At 52.8% G+C, this 24,611-nt stretch overlaps 1 protein-coding gene and 1 long non-coding RNA gene across 5 annotated transcripts in view; both read left to right on the forward strand.

Moving 5' to 3' along the window:
- The window catches only part of LOC135973526 (uncharacterized), a 309,693-nt gene extending 290,584 nt beyond the window's left edge, over nt 1-19,109 (forward strand). The window contains exon 3 of the long non-coding RNA XR_010590413.1: nt 18,978-19,109. This is a non-coding gene — a long non-coding RNA (uncharacterized LOC135973526). The remainder of the gene's footprint in view (nt 1-18,977) is intronic.
- Nucleotides 19,110-21,421: 2,312 nt separating this feature from the next.
- The window catches only part of UTP14A (UTP14A small subunit processome component), a 43,057-nt gene continuing 39,867 nt past the window's right edge, over nt 21,422-24,611 (forward strand). The window contains exons 1-4 of one of the 4 annotated variants that reach the window (XM_005310911.5): nt 21,422-21,567; nt 21,996-22,071; nt 22,661-22,731; nt 24,337-24,401. In XM_005310911.5, the coding sequence (XP_005310968.2) occupies nt 22,015-22,071; nt 22,661-22,731; nt 24,337-24,401 (193 nt within the window). In that variant the 5' untranslated portion in view covers nt 21,422-21,567; nt 21,996-22,014. Of the gene's footprint in view, nt 21,568-21,876; nt 22,072-22,660; nt 22,732-24,336; nt 24,402-24,611 lie in introns of those variants that run through there. The other 3 variants (XM_008175172.4, XM_042853363.2, XM_065556340.1) reach the window with 3 other exon arrangements.

Genomic DNA, 24,611 nt, shown 5'->3' on the forward strand with positions numbered 1-24,611 from the left:
AGGTTCATGGGAGTTTTGAAAAACTGCTGGATTTAATAACTTTGGAACAGTTCTTAGACATTGTGCCTGACAATGTGAGAGCAGCGGTGTGTGACAGGGACCCTGAGTCAGTCCTACGGGCGGCGGAGATTGCGGATGCCCATACCCAAAACAGGGCTCGAGAAGGGTGTAAAACCCCGGGGAAAACTGATCACCATTCTCCCCAGTTCAAGAGGAGGGAAGGATTTAAAAATAAACCTGACTCTTCTAAAGGAGTTCAAGGGGGCCCGGAGGGTAGGAACTCACATCCCCAGCAGGTTACATGCTATCGCTGTGGTAGGCTGGGCCACATGAGACCAGACTGCCCGACACTGAAGGGCAGCCCAAAACCAGCAACCCCAAATGCCACGGCCAATGCCAACCCTGTTGTTGTAAACTCACAGGCAAGCCACACAGAGCCCAGCATTGGTGCCCTGTGTGCAAATGCTGTTTCTGTTGTCTCTGAAGGATTTGACCTTAAAACTCACATTAAAGCTAAATATGGGGGAAATAACGCAGAGTTTATTAGCAGTGCAGAAGTGAATGGAGTGAGGTGTATGGCATGGAGGGACACCGCAGCAGATATTACTCTGGTTAAAGCAAGTCTTGTCAGGAAGGAAGATTATTTGCCAGGTGAAGATGTAACTGTTGTAGCCTTATCTAAGTATTTTGTCAGGGTGCCTTTGGCTAAAATCCACCTGAAATGGAAGGGATTGGAGGGCACCATGGTTGTGGGAGTAAAAGACATAATCCCTAAGGATATTATGATTGGAAATGATATTAAAGCTATGGTCAGTCAAGTTAATACAAACCAGGCACAAGAGAGGATTGATCCTAAGGTTGTGCCTATGGAGGGTTTCTCCAAAAGTTTGTCTTTGGAAAGTAGCTGTTCGGCTGTGAATGAAGTTTCTGAATGTCTATCTAATGTCTCAGAAGTAAATCTGGAATTAGATCAAGCGAAGGGAGAGGAGAACCAGGAAATTTTGGATGAGCCTAGGCAGTCTTGTGAGCTGATGGCTTTATCTAGTCAGCAGTTTGGGAAGGCAAGGAAAGTGGAAGATGAGTGTCCCTATACCTTATCTGTTTCCTGTGCGAAGAATAGTGACAGTGAAGGAAATGTGCCTGTGTCTGTCAGGGGTATTGACTTGCCTATGGAGGAAGCTACCCCAGTCTCCAAGCAGTTGTCTGTGAACAGCCCGGTGTGCTGGGACAAGGGAAATGAAATCCCAAACAGTATGTCTAGTAAAGGAAAATGCGTCTCCAACTCTTTTTTGTCTGTGGAGCAGACAGAAGGTGCCTTTCGGCCTGTGATGGTTGAGAGTAATTTAGTTGTCTCAGAGTTGGTTCTGGATTCAACTAAAGCCCAGGAAGGGAATGGTCCTAAGTTTGCATCTGCTGGGGAGAATGGCCCCGTAACTAGGTTGCATCCAGTTAGTGGCTTAGCAAAATCCCAGAGACCAAACAATTCTGGTGCTTGTATTTTGCCTGTTGCTCATGTGTGGTTGGAGAAGGGTGTAACAACTCTGTCTGATCAGGGTGATACCCTAGCCAGGGCACAAGGAGAGCAGAAAGGTCATTTGGTTGTGTTACCTACCGACAGTTTAACAACTTGTAGCAAAAAGGAAAAAATTCCTAAGCTTGTGTGTGGCAAAGAGAAGGGAAGTATTTCTAACCTTTTATCTAGGAAGTCTATGGGTTCGCCTGAAAGGGGATTGTGTAGAGATCTGCCTGATGGGCCAAAGGTGATCCTGAATGTAAGTAAGACCCAGACAGAGTCTGTTGTTGCTCAGGAAAGTGTGCCTTTAGAGCAAGCCCTAGGTGAAGAGGGTAAGGGCAGAATTTCTGTGAGGGGTGAATTGCTGCTTAGAAAAGCTCCTGGAGAAAGGAATCCTCATGGTACTCGGTGCAAGCAGTTCCCTGCAATTGAAGGGTGTGAGAGTGATTTAATCAAGGAAGTTTCAGTTCCTAGCAGCCAAAAATTGTCTGTTGTGAAGGGATCCACTAACTTTCCTTGTAAAAGATCCAGTGTGGGTAGCTTTGAGAAGGTCTCAGAGGAAGTAAAAGTTGTTAAGGAATTGAGGCATCCCTATAACCAAGTGGCTGTGTGGGGCCAACTTGTTGGGGAGACAATGGTGTTGGAACAGGAATGTCTCCTTTCTGATTCTTTAAATGAGCAGTTTGTGCTTCAGGGTTTGAGGACAGATTTGGTTACTGATGTGTCAGAGCAGAGCAGTTTTATGGCTAAATGCTTGAGGATGCGGGGGAGAGGAAGCAAACTCTCACCCGCAGACTCTTTGGATTTGTGTGGTATCTCTTTAAGACAGAATCCAGCCTTGGAGATGATAGCAGTTACGAATATGAAAACTGGTGGACTGGCTCTGGTCTGGGGTAGTGTAAATTACTTGCCTGGCTGGGAAAGGAAGGACTTGCTAATAGCTGTTAGCAAAGAGGGCCCACCCCATCAGCCAGTGAATTCTGTTAAGCAAGAGAAATCAGGGTTTGATCCTGCAGGACAAGGAGGAAAGAGAAAACTGAATTTTGCAAAGGGAAGCCGCAGGTTAACCCTAAAATGCCCAAACTCCAATGGTATTGAGCCAAAGGGGTGGCATGACAAACATGACTGTAGATGGACACTTGCAATGAACTTGTTGTTATTGCTAGATTTTGTAATTAATGTGTTGCTATTGCCACAAACTGTAAAAATATACAATGTGCCTAATCTTTTGGAGAATTCCTTAAACATGTTAAAAGGAATACATGAAAACACACGTTATGTTAAAAGGCCTTGTTACACTGGGGTTTCACAGGCAATGCATATAAACAATATGGGAACTTTTCACAGGGGAAAGGACAGTCCAGACCTAATGTGCTGTATGAAAAGGAAGACTGAGGCACACTACCATATTGCTTTCATGGCTAAATGCCAAGAGTCCTGGACTATGAAGAACATTGATATCTGCATTTATTCGATGTTAATTGGGTTCCGGACATTGGCCCGGGCTTGTATGGATAAGATAGCAGTTTTCTTTGGCTCTTGGCAAGATCACATGACACATACAGGAACCATGCTGCCAGAGCAGATCCAATCCACTATTTTTCTAACTAAGTGTTACCTTGAGTTTGTAAAGAGGTTCAATCATGTGGTTGAACATAATTTTGATAAACCATTTCTGTTATACACTGGTATGGCTTCTAACCCAATACTAGCTGTAGTGGGACAGAACCCAGGATGGGGAGCTCTTGGGATGCAGTCAGTGATGTTTGTGTCATCCCTTCCTGCATCAATTTTGCGTTGGGGGTGTGACGTTATTGACATAAACTGGGACCATATAGATCATTGTTGCAACCAAAGTCCTGTAGTGGCACCCAAATCTTGTATAAAGGGGGTCAAATGGGGTGTCTAGGACAAGGTTATGGTTTACTGGTTATGATTATGCTGTCTATATGTGTGTATCAGTTTTGTAGTCGAAGTTATGAATATTGGCTCTATACTGTCTGTATGGCAAACTTATGCTATGCTTCTGGGTGACATCCCAGACAAGCTGAGATTAGCTCTGCCTAGCCTGCTTGATGGCCCCTTAAGGACCATCAGCTATACAATGGACCCATTGAGAGAAGGCAGATACGCCTTGTACCTCAGCAAAGTATGCAGGGACTGGCCCATGTGACTCCAGACTCCATGTTGCTGTAATTTAAGAAAAGACGGTTACTCACCGTTGTAACTGTTGTTCTTCGAGATGTGTTGCTCATATCCATTCCATTAGGTGTGTGCGCGCCGCGTGCACGATCGTCGGAAGATTTTTACCCTAGCAACACCGGCGGGTCGGCTGTGGAGCCCCCTAGAGTGGCGCCTTCATGGCGCTGAATATATACCCCAGCCGACCCGGCGCCCCCTCAGTTCCTTCTTGCCGGCTACTCCGACAGTGGGGACGGAGGGCGGGTTTGGAATGGATATGAGCAACACATCTCGAAGAACAACAGTTACAACGGTGAGTAACCGTCTTTTCTTCTTCGAGTGCTTGCTCATATCCATTCCATTAGGTGACTCCCAAGCCCAACTTAGGCGGTGGGGTCGGAGTGAGACATTGCTGTGTGCAAAACTGCTGATCCGAAGGCAGCATCGTCCCTGGACTGCTGCACTAGTGCATAGTGAGCTGTAAACGTGTGGACTGACGACCAAACCGCAGCTCTACAAATGTCCTGGATCGGAACTTGCGCCAGGAAAGCCGTCGAGGAAGCTTGGGCTCTCGTGGAGTGAGCGGTGAGGTGTGGTACTGAGACACCTGCCAGGTCGTAGCAAGTCCGGATGCAAGACGTAATCCAGGAGGATAGGCGTTGTGAGGAGACCGGTGAGCCTTTCATTCGGTCGGCCACTGCAACGAAGAGTTGCGTCGTCTTTCTAAAGTGCTTTGTGCGGTCAATATAGAAGGCCAGGGCCCTTCGCACGTCCAGGGAATGCAAACGTTGATCCTGGCGAGTAGCATGTGGTTTAGGGTGAAAAACCGGGAGAAATATATCCTGGTTGATATGAAATGGAGAAACCACCTTAGGGAGAAAGGCAGGATGTGGACGAAGCTGCACTTTATCCTTGTGGAAAACTGTGTAAGGGGGCTCGGATGTAAGCGCCCTGAGTTCAGAAACGCGCCTTGCTGAGGTGATGGCTACGAGGAAGGCTGTCTTCCAGGACAGGTACAGAAGTGAACAGGTGGCCAGTGGCTCGAATGGAGGACCTGTGAGCTTGGAGAGAACCAGGTTGAGGTCCCACGTCGGAACGGGGTGACGTTGTTGTGGGTACATCCGGTCTAAGCCCTTGAGGAATCTAACGACCATCGGGTTAGAGAATACCGAGGACGCGAGTTCCCCTGGATGGAAGGCCGATATAGCGGCCAGGTGAACTCTAATTGAAGATATCGCCAACCCTTGCTGTTTTAGGGAGAGGAGATATTCCAAAATGAGAGGGATAGGTGCGTGCAACGGGGACGTGGCTCGCTGTTCGCACCAACAGGAGAACCGCTTCCACTTGGCCAAGTATGTGGTCCGTGTTGAGGGCTTCCTACTGCTCAGCAGAATCTGTTGGACAGAGTGAGAACACTGTTGCTCTGCCTGGGTGAACCATGGAGCAGCCACGCCGTGAGGTGGAGTGATTGCAGGTCGGGGTGACGCAGCCGGCCGTGGTTCTGCGTGATGAGATCCGGATACAACGGAAGCGGGATCGGTGTCCGAACCGAGAGTTCCAACAGCGTGGTGTACCAATGTTGTCTCGGCCACGCTGGAGCGATCAGAATTACCTGTGCCTGGTCTCTGCGCAATTTGAGCAGTACCTTGTGGACCAGAGGAAACGGAGGGAAGGCATAAAACAGGTGGTCTTTCCAGGGAAGGAGAAACGCATCCGAGAGGGAGCCCGGAGCTCGACCTTGCAGGGAGCAGAACACGTGGCACTTCCTGTTGTCTCGAGATGCAAACAGGTCTATGTGGGGAAACCCCCACTTCTGGAAGACGGAATGTATAATGTCCGGACGGATAGACCACTCGTGCGTTTGAAAGGACCTGCTGAGCCGGTCCGCCAGAGTGTTCTGGACTCCAGGGAGGAACGATGCCGTGAGATGGATTGAGTGGGCGATGCAGAAGTCCCACAGGCGAATGGCCTCTTGGCATAGAATTGACGAACGTGCTCCTCCTTGCTTGTTGATGTAAAACATGGCCGTGGTGTTGTCGGTGAGAACTAACACACAGCGGCCACGTAGGAGATTGAGAAATGCCTGGCACGCCAGGCGCACCGCCATCAGTTCCCGAACATTGATGTGTAGGGCTAGCTGAGGTGCAGTCCACAGGCCCTGGGTATGGTGCTCGTTGAGATGGGCGCCCCAACCCAGAGATGAAGCGTCTGTGACCAGGTGCAGAGAGGGTTGTGGGGCGTGAAACGGCATCCCCTCGCAAACCACATTGTGATCTAGCCACCATGTGAGGGAGGTCAGGACCGAGTTCGGGATTGTGACCACCATATTCAGGCTGTCCCGATGTGGGCGGTATATTGATGACACCCAGGTCTGGAGTGGGCGAAGCCGAAGTCTGGCATGCCTGGTTACGTACGTGCATGAAGCCATGTGACCCAGGAGGGTAAGGCACGACCTCACCGTGGTAGTTGGGAAGGCCTTGAGTCCCTGGATGAGGCTCGTGATGGTGCAAAAGCGATTGTCTGGCAGGACGGCTTGTGCGCGTCTGGAGTCTAGAACCGCACCGATGAATTCTATTCTCTGGGTAGGTTCTAGAGTGGATTTGTCCTTGTTGAGTAGGATACCCAACTTGTTGAATGTGCGCACTATTATGTGGACGTGAGCGCGAACTTGTTCCTTGGTACGACCGCGTACCAGCCAGTCGTCTAGGTACGGGAACACCTGTATCCCTTGCCGACGAAGGTACGCTGCCACAACAGCCATACATTTCGTGAACACTCTTGGGGCCGAGGATAGGCCGAAGGGAAGGACTGCAAATTGATAGTGCACTTTGCTTACTAGGAATCGCAGGAAGCGTCTGTGAGGCGGGTAAATTGCGATGTGAAAGTATGCGTCTTTCATGTCGAGGGCGGCAAACCAGTCTCCAGGATCGAGGGAAGGGATAATGGCCCCCAGAGAGACCATGCGGAACTTCAACTTTACTACGAATTTGTTGAGTCCGCGCAAGTCCAAGATGGGTCGCAGACCTCCTTTGGACTTGGGGATGAGGAAATAACGGGAGTAGAATCCCCTGCCCCTTAATTCCACTGGAACCTCCTCTATGGCCCCCATAGCGAGGAGCGTAGAAACTTCCTGTATAAGAAGTTGCTCGTGAGAAGGGTCCCTGAAGAGGGACGGGGAAGGGGGGGAGGAGGGGGGGATAGAAGAAAACTGGATAGCGTATCCCCTCTCCACCGTGCGGAGGACCCAACGGTCCGAAGTTATAAGGGACCAAGCACGGTGGAAGTGGGAGAGGCGATCCCGAAAGGAGGGGGCTGGATCCTGGGGGATGACTGGGGCGCCGTCCTCGACCGCACCTTCAAAAGTTCTGCCTGGGGCCTGAAGGTGGTCGAGGTGGCCCCTGGTTCTGGCCGGGTTGAGGGCCGGTCCACCTTCTTCTACCACCTCGCCCTCGCCTCCGGGCCGAGTCTTGTCTCTGACGAGGCGGGGGGGGGTAGAAGCGCTGAGGTTGCGGCCTAAATGGCCTGCGCTGGGGGCCCACAACATGCATCCCCAGGGAGCGCATGATTGTTCTCGAGTCCTTGAGGCTCTGCAGGCGGGAGTCCGTCTTATCCGAGAACAATCCATGCCCCTCAAAAGGCAGATCTTGTAGGGTTTGCTGCAGCTCCGGAGGCAAACCCGAAACCTGAAGCCAGGAGATCCTGCGCATAGCGATGCCCGAAGCCAGGGTCCTCGCCGCTGAGTCTGCAATGTCCAAGGAGGCCTGCAAGGAGGTCCGAGCCACCTTCTTGCCCTCCTCTACCATGGCTCCAAACTCTTCCCTGGACTCTTGGGGAATCAACTCCTTAAACTTCCCCATAGAGTTCCAGGAGTTGAAATTGTAGCGGCTCAGTAACGCCTGTTGGTTCGCCGCTCTCAGTTGTAGCCCTCCGGCTGAGTAGACCTTACGGCCAAACAGGTCGAGCCGCTTAGCCTCTTTTGATTTAGGCGCTGCAGCCTGCTGGCCGTGGCGCTCTCGTGCATTCACTGATTCCACCACCAGTGAGCACGGTTGGGGGTGGGTGTACAAGTACCCATAGTCCTTAGAGGGGACAAAGTATTTTCTTTCCACCCCTCTCGCTGTGGGTGGAATGGAGGCAGGAGTTTGCCATATCGTATCCGCATTCGATTGGATCGTGCGGATCAGAGGTAACGCCACCCTCGATGGGGCATCTGCTCCAAGGATGTTCACGATCGGGTCGTGCACCTCCACTATCTCCTCCGCCTGCAGGTCCATATTACGGGCCATCCTACGCAGGAGATCCTGGTGAGCCCGAAGATCTATCGGAGGGGGACCCGTACATGAAGTGCCCGCCACTGCCTCGTCCGGAGAGGAGGAAGAGGATGCCTCCGGTGGTACCGGATCCAAGGGGGGGTCCTGATCCCCTTGCTCTTGGGCCGGGGCATCACCTGCACTTGGGTCCCTGGTGTCGGGTGGCGTGGACACCGAAGCCTCCATGCCTCCTGGCGGAGGCCGAGAGATGGTGGATTCTGGGGCCCTTCTAACCGAGTGACCCGAGCGAGAGGTCGATGGTATTGGAGCCCCTTGTTCTTGGTGGTATGCCCACGGGGTCCAAAACGACCAGTGAGATGGTCCATGAGATTGGTCCTCTGCCATCTCCTGCCAGTGGCCGAAATTTTGTTCATCGGCGCGCCCTTGAGGGGGGTATGCCGATCTCGACAAGTCCTCCGAGGAGCGAGACACCGATCTAGACGGCCATGGCGGTGCCGAGAGAGATGAAACCATCCCGGTGGGCTGCGGTGCCGCACGGTGCCGGTCCGGAGATGATCTATCTCCGCGCGGTGCCGGCGATCGGTGCCGGGACCGCGACCGGTGCCGATGACCTCGTCGGTGCCGGGAGTCGGATCTGGACCTCGACGAGGACCTGGAGTATGCCCGGTGCCGGGAGCGACCCCTCGACGTCGAGCGCCGACCGTAGCGGTGCCGAGAACTACGTCTCGACGTTGATCGGTGCCGACGATCATAGCGGTGCCGAGACGTGGAGCGGTGCCGCGAAGTAGATCTTGGCCGCGAGTACGACCGGTGCCGAGACGATATTCGGCGCCGGGACTGCGAGCGGCGTGGGGACCTGCTTCGGGACCTGGACCGGTGCCGAGGTTCCAGCCCCTGTGATGGTGGGCGCATCAAAGCAGGTTTCCCCCTCGACTGGACCGGGCGAGTCAACGGTGCAGTCGGTGCCGGTGGCTGAGGCGGTGCCGGCTCCGTGAGAGCTATTAAGTCTCTCGCCGCCGCGAAGGTCTCTGGAGTCGACGGGAGGCACTGTATCACCGCCGGCCTGGGGGGAGACGCTATTTGCACCGGACTCAACGGCCTCGGCGCCGGAGTCGACGGTGCCGGAGGCAACTGTTTCCGTTGCTCCACCGGTGGACGCGGCTCTACCCCCGACACTGGGGGAACTGGCGTCTTCGGCACTGATGTCCCCGTCTTATGGGCTTTTTTATGCCCTGGGGATAAGGACCGGCGCCGAGGCACTTGCTGTGTCTGCGGTGCCGACGAGGTCCGGTGCCGGGGAGGCTTGTCTGACGCCACTCGCGTGGTCGTCGCAGCCGGTGCCGCCGGGGCACTGCGCACCGAGGTGCTAGGTGCCGGGGCCTTGCTCGTGGAAGGAGCGTCCGGGCTAAGAGCCGCCTCCATCAGAAGTTGCCTGAGCCGAAAGTCCCGCTCCTTCTTCGTTCTCGGACGAAAGGCCTTACAGATTTTACACTTGTCTGTCTGGTGTGACTCTCCCAGGCACTTCAGACAAGATTCGTGCGGGTCGCTCGTGGGCATAGGTTTAGCGCAGGAGGCGCACAGCTTGAAGCCGGGAGCGTTGGGCATGAGCCCGGCCCCGCGGCCGGGGGAGAAAGGGGGGAGACGACCCCCTTAACCCCCTGGACTATTTAGAACAACTTTACAACTACTTAACTAACTTACAACAAACTCTAAGACTATAACTATAACTACAACTATGATACAACAAGAAAAGCTAGGGAAAGTGGAGAACAGCTAAGCAGCGCTCCACAGTTCCAACGACCGTCAGGGGCGGTAAGAAGGAACTGAGGGGGCGCCGGGTCGGCTGGGGTATATATTCAGCGCCATGAAGGCGCCACTCTAGGGGGCTCCACAGCCGACCCGCCGGTGTTGCTAGGGTAAAAATCTTCCGACGATCGTGCACGCGGCGCGCACACACCTAATGGAATGGATATGAGCAAGCACTCGAAGAAGAACAAAGAGGTGTTCTTACACCTGGAAAAGACTATATAAGGCTGATGCCTGATCTCCATCTTGTCTTCAATCCTGCTTCTTACCTCTGGAGGAACTTTGCTACAAGCTGAAGCTTTGAACAAAGGACTGAGGACCCATCCCAGCTGGGGATGTATTCCAGAGACTTGATTTGAACCTGCAGTTTATTCCATTGCTGCTGCAAGCCTGAACCAAGAACTTTGCCATTACTGTATGTAATTGATTCCATTTAACCAATTCTAACTCTCATCTCTATCTTTTTCCTTTTATGAATAAACCTTTAGATTTTAGATTCTAAAGGATTGGCAGTAGCGTGATTTGTGGGTAAGGTCTGACTTGTACATTGACCTGGGTCTGGGGCTTGGTCCTTTGGGATCAGGAGAACCTTTTTCTTTTACTGGGGTATTGGTTTTTATAACTATTTGTCCCCATAACGTGTGGCACTGGTGGTAATACTGGGAAACTGGAGTGTCTAAGGAGATTGCTTGTGAGACTTGTGGTTAGCCAGTGGGGGAGACCGAAGTCTTAGTCTGGCTGGTTTGGGTTGCCTTAGAGGTGGAAAAACCCCAGCCTTGGGTTATAACTGCCCTATTTGAGCAATTTGTCCTGAGTTGGCACTCTCAGTTGGGTTCCGCCAGAACCGCATTGTCACACCCCTGACTCCCCCCACCCCTTATCCAACCCCCCTGGCCCCAGACTCCTTACCATGGCATGAGATGAGGCTCCTAGCCTCCTCGCAGAGCCAAACAGTGCTCCGCGGGAGCGCACGCAGCCCTGGCCCCCAGAGCACTGCACATGGGGCAGCATGGCTCCAGGAGAGGGGGTAGGTGTCTGCCTCCCCGTGGAACCAAACCCTGCCCCACGGGAGCGTGCAGCCCTGGCCCCCAGAGCGCTGTGCGCGCAGCGGCAGGACTCATGGGGAGGGAGAAAGGCGGGGGAGGGGCCGGCAGCTTGCTGCGCTCAGCCAGGCGCTCCAGCCAGGGAGCGCAGACCCCGCGGCTTGCCGCGCCTGGAGAGGGGAGCCATTTGCCCACCCCTGCATTAGGGTGTGCCTGGACACACCCGGCACACCCCATGCGCATGCCTATGCTGTAACCAGACATTGAAGATCAGAAAGAAAGGTGTGGTCTGGAGTTGCAGCAGGCCAGAAATCTATGTGGTTGCCCAGACAACTTCCTGGGGCACCCTCCAGGATTAAATAGAGCACATGGCCAATCAGAGGGCTGCAAGGTGCTGTCACTCTTGACCCTTTGGATGGTATTTCCTGCCTAATCTCCCCAGTGCTCATTGGAAGTGGCTCTGCATGCCCTCATAATGGTGATGTGGGAACAGCTGCTGTGCTGGCCCCTCTGCAGAGCTGGGTTCTGGTCCCATGGATCCTTACAACCCATCTGTCTTTATGAAAAACAGTGAATGGTGGATAGTCATTCAGGTCTGTAATTCACTTATACCCCTTGCCGACATGATCACTATCAAAAATACTCTTTTGAGAGACAGACTGAATAAAGAACAGCTCCCCAAAGGTACAAAGGGAGGATTCATTAAATGGGACAGAACTAATTCAGATCCCAAGAGGGCAAAGGGTATCTTATGGGGGGAGGGGTATAAGTTATTAAAGCTTTTAAAAAATGTCTTGACTGTACCATTAGTAAAAGTTGATTTACTCTCCACAGGTACACGGCATGCCGATAAGGATGAGAGAGTAACCTTAACTGAAGATAAAGAAAGACATGCATTCTCAAGATACAACAAATACTCTACAATTAAGTGGTGCTGTAAATGGATCTTGATCACACATAAAAATCCACAGCAAAACCCTTTTCCATTTATGACTATAGCATTTACTTGAGCCACCAATGTGATATGGCCGCTAAAAAAGCTAATACGGTCTTGGGATGCAGCAGGCGAAGTATTTCCAGTAAAGATAAGGAGGTGTTAGTACCGTTATACAAGGCACTGGTGAGACCTCATCTGGAATATTGTGTGCAGTTCTGGTCTCCCATGATTAAGAAGGATGAATTCAAACTGGAACAGGTACAAAAAAGGGCTACTAGGATGATTCAAGGAATGGAAAACCTGTCTTATGAAAGGAGACTCAAAGAGCTTGGCTTGTTTAGCCTAACCAAAAGAAGGCTGAGGGGAGGTATGATTGCTCTTTATAAATATATCAGAGGGATAAATATCAGGGAGGGAGAGGAATTATTTAAGTTTAGTACCAATGTGGATACAAGAACAAATGGATATAAACTGGACATTAGGAAGTTTAGACTTGAAATTAGACTAAGGTTTCTAACCATCAGAGGAGTGAAGTTCTGGAACAGCCTTCCAAGGGGAGTAGTGGGGGTAAAGACATATCTGGCTTCAAGACTAAGCTTGATAAGTTTATGGAGGGGATGGTATGATGGGATAGCCTAATTTTGGCAATTAATTGATCTTTGATTATTAGCAGGTAAATATGCCCAATGGTCTGTGATGGAATGTTAGATGGGGTGGGATCTGAGCTACTACAGAGAATTCTTTCCTGGGTGCTGGCTGGTGAGTCATGCCCACGTGCTCAGGGTTTAACTGATCGCCGTATTTGGGGTCGGGAAGGAATTTTCCTCCAGTGCAGATTGGCAGAGGCCATGGAGGTTTTTTGCCTTCCTCTGCAGCGTGGGGCACGGGTCACTTGCTGGAGGATTCTCTGCACCTTGAGGTCTTTAAAACCACGATTTGAGAACGTCAATAACTCAGGCATAGGTTAGGGGTTTGTTACAGGAGTGGGTGGGTGAGATTCTGTGGCCTGCGTTGTGCAGGAGGTCAGACTAGATGATCATAATGGTCCCTTCTGACCTTAAAGTCTATGAGTCTGAGACTCTTTTCTAGAATGTAACAGTACATTCTGCACCTCTAACGAACAACTTTTCTCTAGCCCTGCCACAGTCTTATTCCCCACACAGTTAAATGAAGGGATTGAAGATCTGGACGATAGACCATCCTTGTCTGTTGCGACAAGTGCGGTGGCAGTGGCAGAGGCTCCATTAATCCTTTTGGCAGGTGAATCAAGTCCGGATACCATAGTTTTCTCAGGCCTGGTCTACACTACGACTTTAATTCGGATTTATCAGCTTTAATTCGAATTAACCCTGTAACCGTCCACACAACGACGCTATTTAATTCGATGTAAAGGGCCCTTTAAATCGATTTCTGTACTCCACCCCAACGAGCGGAGTAGCGCCAAAATCGATTTTAGCAATTCGAATTAGGGTTAGTGTGGCCGCAATTCGATGGTATTGGCCTCCGGGAGCTATCCCACAGTGCATCATTGTGACCGCTCTGGACAGCAATCTGAACTCGGATGCACTGGCCAGGTAGACAGGAAAAGCCCCGCGAACATTTGAACTTCATTTCCTGTTTGCCCAGCGTGGAGAGCACAGGTGACCACAGATACCTCATCAGCACAGGTAACCATGCAGGCTGATAATCGAAAAAGAGCACCAGCATGGACCGTGAGGGAGGTACTGGATCTGATCGCTGTATGGGGAGAGGATTCAGTGCTTGCAGAACTTCGTTCTAAAAGACGAAATGCAAAAACTTTTGAAAAAATTTCCAAGGGCATGATGGAGAGAGGCCACAATAGGGACTCTGAGCAGTGCCGCGTGAAGGTCAAGGAGCTCAGACAAGCCTATCAAAAAACAAAGGAGGCAAACGGTCGCTCCGGGTCAGAGCCGCGGACATGCCGCTACTACGCCGAGCTGCATGCAATTCTGGGGGGGCTGCCACCACTACCCCACCTTTGTTCGTGGATTCTGGGTCGGGGATAGTCTCGACGCCTGAGGATTCTGCCGATGGGGTAGAGGAGGAGGAGGAGGAGGAGGATGAGCTTGCAGAGAGCACACAGCACTCCCTTCTCCCCAACAGCCAGGATCTTTTTATCACCCCGACTGAAGTACCCTCCCAAGCCTCCCAAGCCAGTACCCAAGACTCTGACCCCATGGAAGGGACCTCAGGTGAGTTTACCTTTTAAAATATAAAACTTGTTTTAAAAGCAAACGGTTTTTAATGATTACTTTGCCTGACTTTGCATTCGCGGTCAGTTCAGCTACTGGAAAAGTCTGTAGCTACTGGAAAAGTCTGTTAACGTGTCTGGGGATGGAGCGGAAATCCTCCAGTGACATCTCAATGAAGCTCTCCTGGAGGTACTCCGAAAGCCTTGCCAGAAGGTTTCTGGGCAGTGCATCTTTATTCCCTCCTCCATGGTAGGACACTTGACCACGCCATGCTTGCAGCAAGTAATCTGGTATCATTGCCTGACAAAGCCTGGCAGCGTATGGTCCCGGTGTTTGCTGGCATTCAAGCAACATCCGTTCTTTATCTTGTTGTGTAATCCTCAGGAGAGTGATATCACTCCTGGTAACCTGGTTGAAATACGGGAACTTAATTAAGGGGACAGAGGTGGCCGTTCCTACTGGGCTGTTTGCCTGTGGCGGAAAATAAATCCTTCCCTGCAGTTAGCCAAGCGCAGATGGGAAATTGGCCCTGAGTTTTTCGCGTTTGGCTAGCAGGGATCTTCCCTGTTACCAGCCACGCGGTGGGGGGAGGGTACCGTGATCATCCCAGAGAATTCATGGCGAGGGAGGGGGTCGGCGGCGGGGGGGGGGGTAGTTTGGTGCCTGCAGGGATCTTCCCTGATACCAGCCATGCGGTGGGGGGAGGGTACCGTGATCATCCCAGAGAATTCATGGCGAGGGGGGGGGCGGCGGCGGGGGGGGGGGGGTAGTTTGGTGCCTGCAGGGATCTTCCCTGATACCAGCCACGCGGTGGGGGGAGGGGTACCGTGATCATCCCAGAGAATTCATGGCGAGGGGGGGGGGTTAGTTTGTTTTCTGGTGCTGCTGAATGTTAACAGACAAGCCCCACCACACTGCCCCCCCCCCAACTGGCTGAGATTGGCCAGGCTTCTGCAGCACTCTACAAGCTATGCTTGGTATGTGGGAAAGCACGGCGCAGAAGCTTACCATGGCCGCATGCAAGCCGAATTCTGTTGCCCAGACCTGTGATCTCTAGCAGCAAAGCCACAGGCACTCAGCATTAAGAGGCAAAATGCGACCTTGCACAGAAATCACATGTGCTATGTAATGTGAACAGTGTTGGTCACCGTGAAAGAGTATAAGCATTGTTCTTCAAAATGTAGCTTTTAAAACAATTCTCTCTTTTTTCCCCTCCCTACAGCAGCTGCAAATTCCTCAAGCCTCCCTCCTCCATCCCGAAGGTTATCACAGATAAGGCGTCGTAAGAAGAAGACGCGAGACGAGATGTTTTCTGAAATTATGCAATCCAGCAGGAGTGACAGAGCTCATCTGAATGAGTGGAAGGAAACAGTTTCAAAGTATAGGAAAGAAGTCAGTGAACGTGAGGAGAGGAGGGACCAACGTGAGGAGAGGAGGGACCAACGTGAGGAGAGGAGGGACCAACGTGAGGAGAGGAGAGACGATCGAGATGAGAGATGGCGGCAGGAAGACCAGAGGATGAAGGATGCAACGCTGGGGCTGCTCCGGCGTCTGGTGGAGGTTCAGGAACGGCTGCTGGAAAACAGACTGCCGCTTCAGCCCGTTCCACCCTCCCCATGTTCCGTATCCTCCTCACCCAGACGTGTAAGAACGCGGGGGGGGAGGCTCCGTACACCTTCCCATTCCACCCCAGTAGACAGCCCAAGCAAAAGGCTGTCATTTTTTTAACCTTTTCTTTGTGGCTTTTTCCTTCCCAGCAATCCTCCTCCCAAATACCACCTGGGTTCCCTCCCTCTTTTTCTAATCTATTAATAAAGAATAAATGATTTTTAAATGATAGTGACTTTATTTGGTTTGAAAGAAAGCTGGGGGAAGGGGCAGGGTGGGTTCCTTACAGAAAATCAGTCAGCAAAGGGGGAGGGTTTTCATGAAGGAGAAACAAACAGATATTTCACACGGTAGCCTGGCCAGCCATGAAACTGGTTTTCAAAGCTTCTCTGATGCACAGCGCTTCATGGTGTGATCTTCTAATCGCCCTGGTGTCTGGCTGCGCGTAATCAGCAGCCAGGCGATTTGCCTCAGCCTCCCACCCCGCCATAAAGGTCTCCCCCTTACTTTCACAGAGATTGTGGAGCACACAGCAAGCAGAAATAACAATGGGGAGATTTCTTTGGCTGAGGTCAGAGCGAGTCAATAATGAACGCCAGCGACCTTTTAAACGGCCAAATGCACATTCTACCACCATTCTGCACTTGCTTAGCCTGTAGTTAAACAGCTCCTGACTCCTGTCCAGGCTGCCTGTGTATGGCTTCATAAGCCATGGCATTAAGGGGTAGGCTGGGTCCCCAAGAATAACTATGGGCATTTCAACATCCCCAACGGTTATTTTCTGGTCCGGAAAGTAAGTCCCTTGCTGCAGCCCTTTAAACAGAGTAGTGTTCCTGAAGACGCGAGCGTCATGAACCCTTCCCGTCCAGCCCGCGTTGATGTTGGTGAAACGTCCCTTGTGATCCACAAGTGCTTGCAGCACCATTGAAAAGTACCCCTTGCGGTTTATGTACTCGGTGGCTTGGTGCTCCGGTGCCAAGATAGGGATATGGGTTCCGTCTATTGCCCCACCACAGTTAGGGAATCCCATTGCAGCAAAACCATCCACTATAGCCTGCACATTTCCCAGAGTCACTAACTTTCGTAGCAGCACCTGAGTGATTGCTTTGGCTACTTGCATCACAGCAGCCCCCACAGTAGATTTGCCCACTCCAAATTGATTCCCGACTGACCGGTAGCTGTCTGGCATTGCAAGCTTCCACAGGGCTATCGCCACGCGCTTCTCAACTGTGAGGGCTGCTCTCATCTTGGTATTCTGGCGTTTCAGGGCAGGGGACAGCAAGTCACAAAGTTCCATGAAAGTGCCTTTACGCATGCGAAAGTTCCGCAGCCACTGGGAATCGTCCCAGACCTGCAACACTATGCGGTCCCACCAGTCTGTGCTTGTTTCCCTTGCCCAGAATCGGCGTTCCATGGATAGAATCTGCCCCATTAACAACATGATCTCCAAAGCACCGGGGCCTGTGGTTTCACTGAATTCTGTGTCCGTGTCCGTGTCCATGTCCTCATCATGCTTGTCGCTGCGCTGCCGCCGCCGCTGCCTCCTCTCCTCGTTTTTCTGGTCCTGGCTGAGCATAAACTCCACGAGAACGCGCGAGGTGTTTACAATATTCATGAGTGCTGTCTTGACCTCAGCGGGCTCCATGCTTGCCGTGGTATGGAGTCTGCAGTGTTCACCCACCCAGGAAAAAAGGCGCGAAAATGGTTGTCTGCCGTCCGTTGCTTTCATGCAGGGAGGGAGGGAGGGAGGGAGGAAGTGAGGCTGTACCCAGAACCACCTGTGACGATGTTTTTTGTCCCATCAGGCACTGGGATCTTAACCCACAATCCCAATGGGCGCGGGAGACTGCGGGAACTATGGGATAGCTATGGAATTGCTACCCACAGTGCAACGGTGCAGAAATCGACGCTAGCCCCGGTACTTGGACGCACACCACCGAATTACTGTGCTAGTGTGGCCGCACTCATTTCGACTTTATACAACCTGTTTCTCAAATCCGAATTATCTAAATTCGGATTAATCCCGTAGTGTAGACATACCCTCAGTCATGCTGGCACTATTAAAATCACTCTGGCCTTATCCTGTTGTTTGTTTATCACTCTCTGACTGAGGGGAAATGGTTACATTAAGCCCTGACACCAGTGTATCAGAAATGCACCTGATATTGATTCCTTGTCTCTGCCTGCTCTGGAGCAAAATTTTTGACCGTTCCTGTTGCTGCTGGAGGCAAACAAGTATATTATCAGATTCCCCCATAAACTGGAGAGGTGTGTTATTACTACTTCCTTCACAGACCATTTGTGCATTTGACATGTTAATCTGCAAGCGTGTTTTGTTCCCCCATGTGACACAGTGTAAAACCCTTCTTTGGACAGCAGAGGATTAAAGAGCAATTCTGGGCACAGGAGGCTTCACCCCTCCGCCCTTGCCGAGCATGCTCCAACTGGAGGTGGGGTTGAAAAGGGAGCCAACCAGCCAGGTGGCTCAGTTGGGCCAGACAGGGTAGGGAGAAGGACCTGGTCTGGGGGCTCTGGACCAGGACATAGCCAGTCCCAGGCTGGGAGAAGGAATGTTTGTCGAGCAGCAGCTCCTACGGGTTGGAGACGGGTAGGCAACCTGCGAACTGGTGCTTATGTGGACACCTTGCAGCCCCCAGTGCAAGAAAAGGGGAGGTAGGAAGTGACCCAGGGAGGCTGACTTGCGGCCCCTCAGGGTGCAAGGCACCAGACAAGTCTCACAGGGCCCTGGGTCAGAACCCGGTGGAGCAGGAGGGTCCAGGTTCCCCTACCTCCCCTTTGGCTGCAATCACTGGATGAAGCGACTGCCAGAGACTGTGACCACTAGGGAGTGGACCACAAACCCATTCACACACCCCTACACCAATTGATACTGGGTGAATGTCATGTTCTGTACACCATTTCCAAAGCCTCTTTGCCTCCAGGCATAATTTTATAGAATAAGTTTCCCCTCCCTTGTTTGTTCAGATAATGTAGCGCCATCGCATTGTCTGTTACAACCTGAAGTACTTTGTATTAGACTTGAGATAGGAAGGACTTTAGAGCTAGTCTTGTGGCTCTCAGTTCAACAATACTGATATGTACATTTTTTTGGGGTGTCCAATAAGCCCTAACATTGTTTTTCAGATGAGCTCCCCAACATAGTGTAGCTGCATCTGAGGTTTGTATCAGGGGGTAGCCGTGTTAGTCTGTATCCACAAAAACAATGAGGAGTCCGGTGGCACCTTAAAGACTAACACATTTATTGGGGCATAAGCTTTCGTGGGTAAAAACCTCACTTCTTCAGATGCATGGAGTGAAAATTACAGATACAGGTATAAATATAGTGGCACATGAAGAGAAGGGAGTTATCTTAAGGTAGGAGCGATAGGGGAGACTTACCTTAAGGTAACTCCCTTCTCTTCATGTGCCAGCATATTTATGCCTGTATCTGTAATTTTCACTCCATGCATCTCAAGAAGTGGGGGTTTTTACCCACAAAAGCTTATGCCCAAATAAATCTGTTAGTTCTTAAGGTGCCACCAGACTCCTCCGTTGTTTTTCTGAGGTTTGTGTTACTGATGGTGGAGGAGAATTAAGAAGTGTACCTTTCATTGTATTTTTGAGTGTCTGTCCCCCACATGAGTGACATTAACACCTGCTGTGGAATTACTATTTTGTGATGCATGCTATGCAAACCTGGTCTGTAACTTGTTCCTAACCAGTGCTGAAGATATCTCAGCTGAAGATGAGCATATGGTGGCACTGCTGTGTTTGACAGACCCAGGAACTGAAGAAAAAGGGGAACTGACTGCTATAGAAACTGGAGGATTATATATTTTATATATATCTCCTGTGGGAGAAAACCTCTTTCCAGTAGACTCTACTATGACCCCTATAAAGCAGACCCTTTGAAAAAGGTTTAAACACAACTTTTTCCATTTTATTTCTAATTCCAGACTGGTAAAGAGAGAAAATATTTGATTTACATGTACACCTCTACTCTGATATAACGCGACCCGATATAATACAAATTTGGATATAACATGGTAAAGCAGTGCTCGGGGGGCCTGTGCACTCCGGCGGATCAAAGCAAGTTTGATATAACGCGGTTTCACCTATAAGGCGGTAAGATTTTTTGGCTTCCAAGGACAGCGTTATATCGAGGTAGAGGTGTATTAGAATGTCTTCCCTGGATGATGCTTTTATTACCCAGTCATCTAGGAATGGGTACGCATACATACTCTGCCTTTTTATGTACACTGCCACTACCAACAGGCATTTTGTAAACAGCTGAGGAGCTATGGATAAAGAAAAAAGGAGGACCTTGTACTGAAAATGGACCTCTCATACCATGAAAAGGAGGTATTTCAGATGATACTGTTTTACGGAAACACTCATCTTTTAAATCCAAAGCAGCAACCTCATCCCCAAGACAAAGTGAAAGGATTATAGAAGTTCTCTCTAATATCCAGAAACAAAATTTCTTTATATAAATATTTCATTTCCTTAAATCCAAAAGAGGGCAAAGCCCCATATTTTTTTAAATTAGAAAATGCAAGTATAAACCCTCCCTCTGTGATCTTGCAGAACTGTCTCTATCGCTCCTAACTGCACCAAAGATCAAAACTTGTTCTTTAACAAAATGAGATGACTTTGATCTCTGCCCAGAGATGAAATGGGTGAGTTGTTGGGGGCAAGGGTCTTGATTTGAATTGTGTAACCATATGCAATAACTTCCAGGATCCACCTGTCTGATATTAACTCCTAGTGATAAAAATGGGACAAACAATCCCCAAATATCTGTGTGCGCTGGATCAGACAACTGAATGTCCTCCTGGTACAGAACTGGTGAAGGTCTAGTCCCATGCATAGACTCTTCTTGATAAGGTGCAGGAGATGGCCACTGGGATCAGGGCCAGCTCCAGGGCTTTTGCCGCCCCAAGCAGCAAAAGAAAAAAAGCCGCGATCGCAATCTGCGGCAGCTCTACCGCCGTCGCTTCATTCTTCGGCGGCAGGTCCTTTGCTCTGAGAGGGAGTGAGGGACCTGCTGCCGAATTGCTGAAGAGCCAGACTTGCCTCCCCTCTCCGTTGGCCGCCCCAAGCACCTGCTTGCTGAGCTGGTGCCTGGAGCCGACCCTGACTGGGATCATCTAACACTGTAGGGGTAACATGCCGTTCAGGCCAAAAAAAGATTGATGGATTTGGTTGGAAATACTTTTGTGCATCTGGATCCAGGGGGTATGAATGAAACTGTCTAACATTTTTCTCTGAATTCACTCTGAATCCATTAGCATCTTGCTTTTAACCCGTTCTCCAAGTCGGACGGGGCCTAGATGGGTGCAGCCTGAATGGGCTGCCTGGGCCCCAAGAGATACAAAATAAAATGGAGACCCCACTGCCTGGGCCCAGAGAGGTTCCCCCAGTAGAGGCAATTCGGCCGAGTGACTGATGCACAAATGGTTTATCCTTTTCCATAGGGGCTTCCTGGTAAACGCTCTTCGGCCACAGCAGTAGCGCCGCCGCCAGCTCGGTCAGCGCCAGTCCCACCGCCGTGCCGCTAGCAGCGCGTCCCGCGGGGCTGGGCGCTCCCCGGGCTGGGGCTGGCTGGCCACACGGGGCGCAACGCGAGGAGCCGGCCGAGTCCCAGAGGCGGCGAGGCTGGGAGAGGAGGGGTCACCCCGGGCGGGGGATGGTGCCGGGGCCGAGTGCCCCGGGGACACAGCGCCAGGGGCCGCACGCTGGCTCCCCCGGGCCGGGTCCGAGCGCTCAGCGCCGGCCGCAGGAAGTACCAGCCCAGCCAGGCCTCCCATGACCCCACTGCCATGGCAACAGCCAGAGCTAACGTGCGCAGCGCGGGGCGGAAGTGCCGCGGCTCGCGGTGACGCCAGCTCTGTGAGGGGCGGAAGTGCGGCGCTTTGCGACCTGCGTCCCGCAGTACTTCTTCCTATCCACGTGTGCTGGCCGGGCGGGGAGCCGGGCTGGGCGCACGGCGGAGGTGAGGGGCCTGGGGGCTGGTTTCTCCTCCGGCTTGCCGCGGTGTCTGGGGACAGCCTGTCCCCGACGGGCTCTGCTGGCTCCGCCCTGCCGCGGGGAGGATGAAGTAGCCTTGGGCTACTGTGAGGGAGCCGGACTTCCCGGTCCCCCCCGGGGTGGAGTCGGGGCCTGGTTAGGGTGACCAGACAGCAAATGTGAAAAAGACCCAAAAATCAGGACTGTCCCTAAAAAATTGGGACATCTGGTCACCCTAGGCCTGGTCCTGGTCCCGGTCCCATCTCTGACTAAAGCATCCTTGGCAGGCTTGTGCTGTCTATTAAGTGCCAGTTTCCCAGGTAGCTTGTCCCGCAGGACCTGGCTGGCCCCGTAGCCTGTGCGATCCTGTGCCAAGGGGACCAAGCCTGAGCCTAGCTCGTGTCTCCCCTGCAGCATCTTCCTGGGGTGGCCAATGGCAGAGGAGGATTTGTTCCGGAGCGACCACCCTGTGAGCGCCAGTGAGGATGAGGTAGGAGAGGCTCTTGCGCCCCAGCACTGGGGCAGTGACCTCAAGGCATGGCTGCGTTTGGTAGTTTACCCCGAGTGCATGCCAGGCTGTTGCTGACAGGAGGGCTCAGGTCTCCCACGGGGGGCGGGAGCGTTGTCCTGCCCTGGGGGGTAAATACAGTGAGCTCTATTGTCTTCTCTTGTGTTGTAGTAAAATTAGTGAGGTAGAATGGGGCAGGTAGCGAGACAGCCGGGGGGGGGCAGGTCATCGTGGGTGTATGAAGGTGGCAGTGTAGTGGAGGGAGGTCCCGGGGAGGACTTGAGAGGCAGTGGGAGCAAGACATGTGGTGGTGGTGGGGCCTCAGGCTGAGCTTACATTTGTGTTTGGTGACGTGGGCACTGTGCCAGAAGTGGGCACTGTGGGCACTCCGCTCCAGGGATCAGGCCTGTAACTGAAGGCCAGCCCGCTGCCCCCCTTGCAGACCTGCTGTAGGAGCAGGGCAGAGCCTCTCTGGTGACTGAAGGGACTCCTCGTGGCTAGGTGCCGAAGGGCTGTGCCAGTGCGGGCTGTGCCAGTGCGGGCTGCATTAATTTTGTCTCCTGTGTGCCAGGGGGATGGTAATGAGGAGAGGCGGCATAGTCAGCTCTTGGAGGCCATCAGCTCCCTCACTGGAAGGAAGCGGTGAGTGTCGGGGTCACGCTTGCTCATCACCCAGAGGCTCTTAGACATTCGTGTCTAGGCTGCTATGGCTCCCACGCTGTGCTCAGGGCAAGTGTGGCAGCAGCGAAGGCCCCTAGGCCCCTGGGTTGTCTGGGAGGCAGCTTGCCCCACATGCCCCCATCACAACCATAGACCAAGAGGGTCAGAAAGGACCGCAAGGGTCATAAAGTCTACCCCCCTGCTAAGATGCAGGAATGGCCTCCTCTCAGTGGTGCAGGAACCGGGGGGGATCGCCACATTGCCAGGGCCCTCCCACTTTTTGAAAGTTGAGGGGCCTGGCATGTCCACTTTTCACTGAGGCAGACCTCACCCCATTCCCCTCCTCCCCCCCCTTCTCGCCCCCAAAGGCCCCACTGCCCTGGCCAGGCCAGCGTGGAGCCGAGCCAAGAAGTCCGGGCAGTTGAGGGGAGCTGTGGTGGACCCTCCAGTTGCCTGAGTTGCAGGAGGTCTGAGAGCAGCCCCAGGCCCATGTCCCCGCCTAGCTCAGGGCAGATGGAGAGTCCGCATCTACGTGCCGGCTCACCACAGCTGCCCGCGTGGCTCTTGTCGACCCGGCTCTGGCTGGAGGCCTCAGAGCTGCAGTCCGCCCATGGTAAGAGCTGTGCGGGCAGCAGTGAGGAGCTGTGGAGTCGCGGGCTGGGCGGGGACACAGGCTGGGGGCCTCCCCGCACTGCAGGCAGGTGGAGGGTCTACCACGTCTCCCCACAGCTGCCTGCCCGACTCTTATCATGGGCAGGCTGCGGCTCCGAGGCATGCCCCCCAGCCAGAAGGCAGATGTGGGGAGCCTGGGTCCCTCCACCTGCCCTGGGCAGGGGGCCCAGGACACAGGCAGAGGGCTTCTTTTGCCCCCCGCCCCCCTCAGGCAGTAGGAGGGGGCTCTCCGGCCCGTTCAGGCTTCCAGCTTGGCCAGGGGCGGGGCTACGGGGGCCCCCGGGCTAAGTTCTCTCTAAGTTGCATGGCTGCACAGCAGACTATCAAGGGCCGCGCCAGGGAGAGAGGTGCCCCTCCCCGGGCTGCTGTGGCGACAGAGGGCTGGGGGGAGTCCTCTCTCCCTTGGGGCAGCCTGCACCCCAAACCCCTCATCCTCAGCCCCACCCCAGAGCCTGCACCCCCAGCCAGAGCCCTCACCTCCCCACATCCCAACCCTCTGCCACAGCCCTGAGCCCCCCTCCCACACTCCGAACCCCTTATCCCTGGCCCCACCCCAGAGCCTTCATCCTCAGCCGGAGCCCTCACCCCCCAGATCCCAATTCTCTGTCCGAGCCCTGAGCCCCTTCCCACACTCTGAACCCCTCGGCACCATCCCCGCCACACATCACCTCCATATTGGTGCACGTAACAAAATTAATTCTGCACATGGATGTAAAAAATTAGAGGGAACATTGTGCTCGCCTCCCCCCCCCCCCCCATCCCACATTCTCTCACACTTTTGGGAGGGCTGTGGTGCACTTGGCTCCTCTACGTTTGGACTGCTTGTTGCGACCAGGAGTGGGGGCATTGCATGGGCAGGGGTGCTGGTGGACTGCACACCAGGGGTCCCCATATATTCTGCCTCCTCTCTTCTAGGGGGAAGCTGGCTGAACGCACAGAAGCGAGCTTGCAGGTGTCCGAGTTCAACCTCAGCTGCGAAGGTGTGTTCCTTCTGGTGGGGGAGAAGATGGGATGGGATGAGCCTTTCTCCAAACTGTTTCTGCAGCTCTCAGGCAGGGGTCCCCCTGCTTAACTGGGTCACTTCATCCTTACTCCAAGGTGGTGGTGTGGGAAGCTGCCTGCAATGGGCTGCGTAGGGGGAGGGCGCAGGAACCCAGCAGATGGTTCCCTGTTGGCGCCCTCTGCTGGGA

Source organism: Chrysemys picta, chromosome 9 (assembly GCF_011386835.1).
Source record: "Chrysemys picta bellii isolate R12L10 chromosome 9, ASM1138683v2, whole genome shotgun sequence".
Classification (NCBI taxonomy): Eukaryota; Metazoa; Chordata; order Testudines; family Emydidae; genus Chrysemys; species Chrysemys picta.